This window comes from Gordionus sp. m RMFG-2023, chromosome 3 (assembly GCF_954871325.1).
Source record: "Gordionus sp. m RMFG-2023 chromosome 3, tfGorSpeb1-WG-v2, whole genome shotgun sequence".
NCBI lineage: Eukaryota > Metazoa > Nematomorpha > Gordioida > Chordodea > Parachordodidae > Gordionus > Gordionus sp. m RMFG-2023.
Window position 1 is genome coordinate 10762110 of NC_088777.1, and position 9778 is coordinate 10771887.

General features: G+C 27.0%; 1 protein-coding gene across 3 annotated transcripts; it reads left to right on the plus strand.

The window, feature by feature from the left end:
• Positions 1–436: 436 nt before the first annotated feature.
• Positions 437–7801, plus strand: LOC135927491 (homeobox protein 2-like). 3 transcript variants are annotated; one of them, XM_065463497.1, is made up of 3 exons: positions 1377–1512; positions 2489–2544; positions 4981–7801. In XM_065463497.1, exons 1-3 carry the CDS (start codon positions 1447–1449, stop codon positions 7640–7642), a joined length of 2784 nt encoding a protein of 927 aa, XP_065319569.1. In that variant the 5' UTR covers positions 1377–1446; the 3' UTR covers positions 7643–7801. The 3 variants fall into 3 exon arrangements, with proteins under 3 accessions (XP_065319570.1, XP_065319569.1, XP_065319571.1); XM_065463498.1 differs by lacking the exons at positions 1377–1512; positions 2489–2544 and adding an exon at positions 437–466; XM_065463499.1 differs by lacking the exons at positions 1377–1512; positions 2489–2544 and adding an exon at positions 4886–4908.
• The last annotated feature ends 1977 nt before the right edge of the window (positions 7802–9778 follow it).

The window sequence follows — 9778 nt, forward strand, 5'->3', positions numbered from 1 at the left end:
AATTATAATATTAAATCCATGAAGGTATCACAAAAAATCTTTCAAAAAAAATTTCCCTATTAGTTTGAGGTAAAAATTTGCCTCGCAATATGTTTATATCTTATGGAAACATCTGAAGGAAAAAAAAACTTTATTAATAATAACATCTTTTAATTTTTTTTAAAAATACTTTCCAATAACTATTTTGGTTTACCCTTATGTTAAATTTAAAAAAAATATGGTATAAGGTAAATAAAAATATAAATGTTTTACCTCGCATAAGGGAAAATAAAAATTATTTTACTTACCATCCAAAAAAAAATATTTAAAAAAAATATGTTTATTATTTTTTAAAATATATATTTATTTTTTTTGAGGCGAAACAATAAGGGAATCAAATTTTAAAAAAAAATATATATATATATAGCATTAAATTAGGTGATATAAACATCCCAGTCAATTATCTTCTTATTCATTTGGAAATGCAGTAATTAAATTTAAATAATAATAAAATATATATTTAAAAAATGAGAAAATTATTTCGATTTTTCAATGATGAAGGAGGGGGTGGTCAAAGATTAGTTTGAGGGTTTGCTTTACTAAGTCAATGACCATCATAATTAGGGATAAAAAAAAATCATGTAAAAGTCTATAAAATGTCACTCATATCATGTCTCCCACGTTTATCAAAAGAAATTTCGATAAACAAGGACATGATGTTTATTTAAAACTTTTAATAGTAAAATTGATTTTTAAAAATAAAAAATCGATTTAGAAATTTAACTGAATTTTTTATTTTTCTATAAATTTGTGTTTTTGACGCTATACAATAGACTTGCAATGCAAATGGTAGAGTTCTAAGTTTTTTAGTTTTACCAAGAAATCTCAGGTTTTCTCTAATTAAGCCCGATGATTATTTTACCAACCCTTATTTTTTAAAATTACTTCATTTTAAATATAATTTTGTGAATTATTAGTGTTTATTTTTTTAAAACGCTTAGCCAGCCCCGAATACTATTTTATGGGCCGCTCATAGGTTTGCATCTGATAAAAATAGATTTTTATAAAATAAAAGTTGATATACAGTTTATATATGCCTGGATGAACTCTCTAAATTTATGATTATAATATATATTATAAAGATAATTTAAAATACAATTAAAAAAATAATAGAAAGTAAATTATACCTATAAAAATATAATGCTATAATAAATAAATAAATTATTTATTTTTAATAAATTTCTCTTTCGCGATAATCAATACCAAGGTTGTCATTAAGATTAAACGAATAAGGTGTTATCAGAATTTTATTAATAATGTAATTTAATATTTTTTTTAAAAAATTAAATTTTAAATAAGTGTTTCTTTTGTTATAAAATCATTTTTTTATAGAAAAATATTTATATCTTAACACCGTTATATAACAGTCGTCTACATGATTGGAATTGGGATTTTATCATCTTATTCATGCTTAGATATTTATTAGACATCGTTTCAGTATCGAATAATATTTTCTTCCATTTCATGGACAAGGTAAAAAAAAACAAGCTGATTTTTTTTTGGGGGGGGGGGGGGATTTTCTATTCGTAAAACCACGTGAAAAATATTATTAGTCGATAAATCAAGAATTGTTTATTGGTTTAAAAATTCCTGATTGGTAGATTTCAAAAGTACCCACGTATTATCTTTATCCTATAAAAGATCACTAAAAATCTGCCAAACAAAAAATTGTTAAACCCAGTTAAATAACAATTCCAGTTCGACCCATCAGCATTAAAAAAAAGTTTCTTCTTGATTGGTCTTTTAAAACAATTAGGTGGTAAAAGAATATATTCTGCAAAGCGCATTTAACTAGAAGTCGTTGACCGAATGTCAGATTACAAGAAATCGTATTTACAGTTGGAAATTTAATCATTTCAGCTTATATTGTTAGATCTTACGCAGAAACAAATTATGAGATTCATCCTAACTCATTTTGTATAGCATGGAGATGAAAAAATATAATAATCTAATGCCTTTATCATAAATGCTAAAACGTTCATAATTTCTTTACACCTTGTGGCACGTTTTTCGCGGAATTTTTTTCTTTTTAAATTTTAAATTTTGAAGGATCGATATGGCACTCTACATTGAGTGATAATCTATATATGCTTAGCGCATAATAAATTAATAAAATGCTTTTTATTTTTGTTTTTTAGTATCCTATTTATGTAGTTTCTGATATCAAAAAAAAATCATCACCATATAAAATATTTCGCAAAAGCTAGAAATAAGGCTAAAATTATTTTATAAAAAAAATATCCATTTTTCCTTGAATTTTCGTTATAAAATAAAATCGTTTAACGTTTTCTCTTTTATAATAGTGTAATTTAAAAAAAGCATAATTTTTAAGATTTTCAGTATATTTTAAATTTGGTAATAATAAATTAAAAATACGTTTATAAATTTGTATTAAATTATTCTTCTTTTTTTTCTTTCAAATTTTCAACAAAAATATATTCTATAACAGGTTGATTCATTTCTACGTTCCTTGTTCGAATACGGTGGTTTAAACATGAAAATTGAGTGAGTGATATTTGTCATAATTATTAATCTTTCACTTTTTTTAAATATATATTTTTTAAAACTACTGATACATTTGCCTGACTATCTGACCTAAGATAATAAAAGGAAGAGAAGGGATGGGAAAAAGAGGGAATATAAATTTGAAAGAATTGATTACAATATATATACATATATATATCGGAAATGGAATGTAAAGTTATTAGTAAATTTTTTTTTAAGTTACCGTAAAAGTAACCAGTTACATGTAAAAAAATATGTTAAATATTTATACATAGCATTTCAACTATCTTATGATGATATTTCCGAAATTTAAAATTATTGTTTATCAAATATAATGTCTTTTAGATCAGTTGCATCACTAAACTTTTAAACAGGGAACTAAAAAAAATTAAATTTCCAACATTAAAAAAAATAACTCGTTAGTTTTTAAAACTAATTGCTTTTCAAAGGTAATTTTTAACAAATCTTTTGGAATAATAATATTAATTCATGCATAAATAAACATAATTCCCGCCAAAATAATATAAAAAGATTTAGCCAAAAATTTATTTCCAGGTTGGAATTAATGAAAATATAAAAATATCTCAACTTAAAGATATCTCCTTTGCGAAAGCATGGAAGTTAAGGGCCAATAGCTAGGGTGAAAGGGAAAGTCCTAATAAACAATTGTTGACAATTTGGAAACCTTGTTTTTTATAAATAAACAAATAACGCCATGTGGGCACTGTAAAAAAGGAAATTTGCATAAAACATCCAATACATTTCTGTATGAATTGCAGAACGGAGTAAATAATATAACAATTTTACATGGTAAATTTAGCTCAGTGTTTTATAAATATTTCCAAATAAATATTTTAGAATGTCCAATAGAGTTATTTGACATTTTGTAAGTTTAAGTTTTTAAAATTATTTCAAAAGGATATTGGGAAATACTAGCAGCAACTGAATTCTAAATATGATTTTCTAATTGATTAATTGATATAATTTATTTTATTTGTTGAACCCGGACTCACAGCCGGTTTCTGGTAAACTGACGGGGTCTGCTAGTTTCTGATATATAACATAATAAAGTCGATAAAAAAAAAGCTTGATTTATTTTTTATAAGGACGTTAAAATACAAAATTTTTGAATAATATTTTTTTCCAAGGTAAGTAAATATCCCTTCATTTTTTTTAACTAACAAAAACAAATGATAGAAATATTTTATTTCGTAAAGATTTTATTTTATTTATTTTTTTTATAAAGAAAAAAACATTAAGTTTTTAGACCCCTATTTAGGAAAATATTAAGTTTTTAGACCCCATCTTGAAAATTAGTTTTAAAATAAATATATAAGAAATCGGGAATAAAATATAATTGTAAAGTGAGTATATAAAATTTATTATAAAATCACTGATATGTAAATGTCGACAAAAAAAGACCTGGACAAAAGTACCCCGAACATAAATGCCCCAATTTTCAAGAAGGAAATTAAAGTCTTAAAAATCTCAATTTTTTTGAAATTATTCTTTTTTTTTGAAGTTATTGGGCTATTTTTGTCTTGCATCTTTTTGTCAGGGATAATTTTTTACTGGTCTTTCGAAGACATTTATGCCAGTGATATTCACTATTGAATATAATATAAAATTTACATTATTTATAATTATAATGTCAAACTCTTTTCAGGGTCTTTTTTAACCATATATTTTTTCTTTATTATTTAATTTTTACATTTTTAACAATTTATTTTAATATATTTTTTTTACAAAGAAAGTCATTTAGTTATTTATATTTATTTATTTTTATAGTTATATTTTACTTTTTATTTTTACTATTTATAAAAAAAACCAATTTTTCAATTTTTTAATGCTTAATTTATGAAAATAAAAATTATGATATTTATACAAAATATAATATAAATTGAAGGTCAATCAGTGAATAATATAAAACATTTTTTTATTGATGATTGGAGAGGGGGGGGGGATATTTTTTAAAGTTATAATAAAGGCTAATTTAGAGTGAACGTTAAAAATGAGGAAAAATGGGAGATGGGATGACCTAAAATTTGTTCTAAAAGTATGCCAATACCTTTGCCGAAAATCAAATTAATCTTTGTTTTTAAATCATAATTTTTTTTAAAAAATATATTTTTTTTAATTAACTTCGAGGTTCTTTATTATTAATTTTTATCTTCTATTTATTTTTAATTAAATTTTTTATTATATCGAAAATTAAAATGTTTTTAACCAAAAAGCTAAAGTTAAAATAAATGAAAACTATAAATATAGTTTTAATTTCGTTTGATATATATATCTTTATAAATCTTATTATTTTTTCAAGGATTTGGTCGTGAATGAAAGATATTATTTTAAAAAAATTGACTCGTAATTTTAATACATATTAATATATATATTATATCTAATAATAATTATATTATACAAAATACATATCTTTAGGAACAAGAGCAAGCTAAGCGATCGAAATTCCGCCTCTACCCTGAATATATCGAAAAACGTTCCGCAACAGTTTATAAATCCCCAGGCTGATTTTTTGGCGAAATATCCTGATTCTAACTATTACTACAAGGATAATCACAATAATAATCAATATAATCAATATCACGACCGTATCATTAATGATAATAAAAATTTAAATAATGTCATATTCAAAAGTGGCATAGAGGATAATAGATTTTCGAATAATGCTATTCCACAGGAAAGAAAATTTTTTCAATCAAAAGAAAATGATTTTGATATCGATCACAAACCTAAAAGAGCTACTTGGAAGAATCATAACCAAACGAGTGGCACTGTCATGGACCTGATAAACAGTCATAATGACAAAATCAAGGGCATAATACACGAGAACAATAGGAAAACTAGCGGAGAAAAACCTAGATTGCCAAACGAAAAAGAAGGACCATTTTTGGACAAGATGGTAAATGGGTCTAATTTGAACGAATCCGCCTTTAGATACTATGCGGAAAAACAGGGTTATCACCCTCCACTAATTAATCATTTAAATGGGCAAAGAAATGTTAAGGCGAGCGAATATTTTGTTGCGAGAGGAAGTCGAAACCCTGTAACCCGCACCCCTTCTAACGGGTTCACGACAAGCCAACCTGATAAAAGACAGTATAATATCCCTATTCATAGGTTCAATAGCGAGATAAATAATGGTTCTACATTTGGTTCCTTCGTTCCTCCTAGCACGCCTGCGGAAAATGATAGGTGGGGCGTTGATAAAAATAAAAGTGTAACTTTGATTTTGAATAACGGTCAACATAAGTCGTTAAATAACATGCATAGCAAGGCAGAGCATAGTCCGATCAATAGGAGTAATTTAGATAGCGAGAACAAGACATTGAACAATAACAAGGATATTGATCTCCTCTCCAAAACTTCGTCTAACAATACGAACAACAAAAAATTCTCTCACCCCGCTAATTTGTTAATTCGCAAAAAAACCGCACCGATTCCTAATAAACATAATAATCATCAAATAAATGACTTCAACTTGAGTAATAACGATAAAACAATTGAAGTAAACAAAGTGGATATCAAACGAGATGAGTCATCAAGCATCATCAAAATGATTGACGAGACTAACAAGACTAATATCGAACTTCTTAATGATAACAACCCTTTGCAACAAATTAACGGTGTGAAAGAGGTAGAAAATGTCGAATCCAAACTTCCTATGATGGAGATTTCGTCTAAAGTAAAAGCGTTGGAACCGAAAGCCAACAGTATTGTGAAGAAGCCTCTCTGCTCCCCAAGTTTTTTGAAGGGCCGGAAAAAGGTTGTCATAGTTATAACAGGCGCTAGTAAGGGATTAGGCTTGGCTATAACTAAGAAATTATGTGAAATTTTTGTGCCATTAAGTTGCGATAAAAATGATCCAGAAGGAGATAATAATGATAAAGTCGAACAGATGTATTACGAATTCATCCTGACATCTAGGAGCGACGATGACACGTTCGTCAGAGAACTTCAAGATGGCGTGGATTACATGCTGGAGGATAACTCCATGAGGGGAGCCAAAAGCCCTAAAATAAAAATGAATTATCATCAGCTGGATCTGGCAGATGGAACATCCATCCAAAACCTTAAAAATTTTATTCATAAAAAATATGGCGGGTTGGACATACTGATAAACAATGCGGCGATATGCATGGAGAATTCATTGTTATCCCATTCTAACAAGCAAAATAACGTTAGACGAAGTTATAGGAGAGGTTCGTTGAAACCATCCTTGTCAAATTCCGACAATTCTAGCCCTTTAGACCAATCAGATAAGCTCTCCAACGATTTATGTAATGGTAATAGTGAGGATGAAAATACACAGCATATAGAATATTTGGAATCAAATCCTAGTGACTATGATATCGCCTTTAAAACGCTCAGGGTAAATTTTTGGGGTGTAAACCAATTGTGCTCCGTTCTCTTCCCATTGTTTAGCAAGAATGGGCGGATTGTCAACATTACTTGCTCAGCCGGGACAGCAAGGAATCATAAGGACTCACTCATGCAACAAAAAATGCTAAACACAGTAAATAACACCAATTTAGAAACTACTAATCAAGTTAGCATGGAAAATGCAAAATCTAAAAATACCGACAAGGAAAAACAAAGCTGGTTTGCATCCAGCTATTTCAACCTAGAATTTATCGACAAGAATAAAAATAAAGCCAAGAATTCTGAATCTATCCTCGCTAGCGACAAAACTCACTCTGAACAAAACTCCAAATTGATGTTTAACACGTTGGAAGAGCTGTCCCAACTGATGGAAGCCTACTTGGAATCCACCAAAAACTGCAGAAGATCTAAGGAAGGGTGGGGTGGGACCCATTACAGCGTCTCAAAAATGGCTCTGACGATTTTGACAGCCTTGCAACAAAGGTTTGTTGATAAAAATTTTGAATTCAAGAACTTAGTCATCAATTCGTGCTGCCCGGGTTACATAAGAACAAGCCTGAACGGTAACAAAGGCTACCTCCAGGTAGAAAAAGGTTGTGAAACACCAGTTTATTTGGCTTTACTAGAGAATGAGGAAAAGGAAAGTATGATCCCAAGAGGAAAATTTGTATATCAAATGAAGATCAAGACGTGGAACTAATTAGATAGAGAAAACTATTAATTTTTATGTAACTACTCTTAGTATTTAAATTTAGATCTAGTTTTGGGGGTCCAATTAAGAATGACCCATTTATATATAATATTTATTAGTATTATAATTTAAAATTATATTATTATAATCGTGTTATGCAAAAGAAATCTATCAATATTTATATCGCGACGAAATATTTTAATTTTCCTTACATATATAAAAAATTTTTTTTAAAAAATGTGTAAAACTTTTCTCAAATAATTCACCGATTTTTTAAAAATATTTAGGGATGCTTAAAATCTGAGTTTTTTATTATTGCTCATAAAATGATATTCAAAAAAGGCTAAATGAACCTTTTGTTTAACAAGTGCTAAAAAATGTTTTAACAATTTTAAATTAATAATTTTTAAACAAATATACTAATGGCGCTCAAAAAAAATTAGAAGTACTAATTTTTATTTCATGGATATTAGCACTAAGACCCCCCCCCCCCACCCACCTGGAGTTAAATGCTATAATAAATATTGTATGATATTTTCAAAACTATGTGCTGACTGTTGAGTAACAAACTGACTCCTAGAAATGGTGGGCGTATTCTTCTGTTAGCAGACAAAGATTTTAATAATATAGAAAAAAATGTAGGATAAGACAGGGGTAGTCGGCGCATGAGGCTAGTTGATTCGATGTTCCAATACATTTTATTTTTACCATAAAATATTTTAAATCCGTTGATTTCTGTCATAATTTTTTTTTTCATATAATGAGATCTTCTTGAGATCAAAATTAAAATATTTGTAATATAATTCAGGTGGGTTTTAAAATATAAGATATGGGAGTATAACGAATCACATTGATTCTGTAAAAAATGGCCTCAAAATAAAGTATACGGGATAAATTTATCTTATAAGTAACTTAAAAAAAACCATTTGAATCGACTAGCTATAAAAGCTGCAAGTTCAGGATAGGTAGATTAATTCACATCTATTTAGAGGGAAAATATCAGTTTTTTTTAAATGTTGTCTCAGGTGTATAATTATAAAGGGTTTGAGATACTCTACAATTACTTTAGGATCTAAGGATTTTGAACAGTTTTGATCGAAAATTCAAGTGTTATTTCATAGACTAGAAAACAAGTTCAAATAAGAAAGTATATATATCAGAGACTTGCAAAGGTACCATTTGCATGATCCGGCCCGGATTTTTTTTTGGTCAGGCCTGGGTTTAATATTTTTAGACCAGGCTCAGTTTTTTTTTTAATTTACATTTATTAATTTTTATTGCTAATAATGGCAATTTAAAAATGGCCTGGATATTTAAAATAAATTTTTTTTAACGGCCCGGGTATATTTAAAGATTTATTTTAAATGTTAGTGTCTTATAAATTTTTTAGAATCTCTTAATAAGAAACAAAACTTTTTAAGTAACAAAGGAAGGATATTTGCATTATAAATACATTAATCGCTTTACAAAAAAAAACTATCTATAGATATAGTTAAATATAAAATCTGAGAACATTCTCATTTAAAACGAGCATTTATTAAAAAAAAATTTTTTTACATTAAATTAGAATTTATTCATTAAAAGTCTGCGGAATATTTATAAAATTATTTAAATAAATTTATATGCTTAAAATAATTGTTTTTAATAATTAATGGGCGTCAGGGCTAAGCAAGGATTTATATTCCTTTACAGTTTTAATATTTATATATAAGTTTTAAAATTATATATATATATTTTTAAATTAATACATAATTTATTTAAATTATATGCGTCATGTGATATAAAATGTATTTTACATCCAAATATTTTAGTTTTTAACATAAAAAAGCGTTAAATAAAAGTATATCAAAATATATCTATAAACATATACCTCTAAAGTAATATTTGTACAGCGGTATCCTAATCTATGGACTTATATAGCCAAATAAATTATATAATATAACACAATCAGTCTCAAAAATTCAATACAGACACCTTATATTTAAATATTTTAACAACTCTGAAAATCTTTTAGAGTAAAATTCAGAATTTTGAATCCAGGCTAATCTAAGATCCGGAACCCATTTAAACCCAGGACCTAACATATAGTGCAAGTAATTTATATATGTATTTTTTTCAAATGTTTGCATGATTCATTTATTGAGG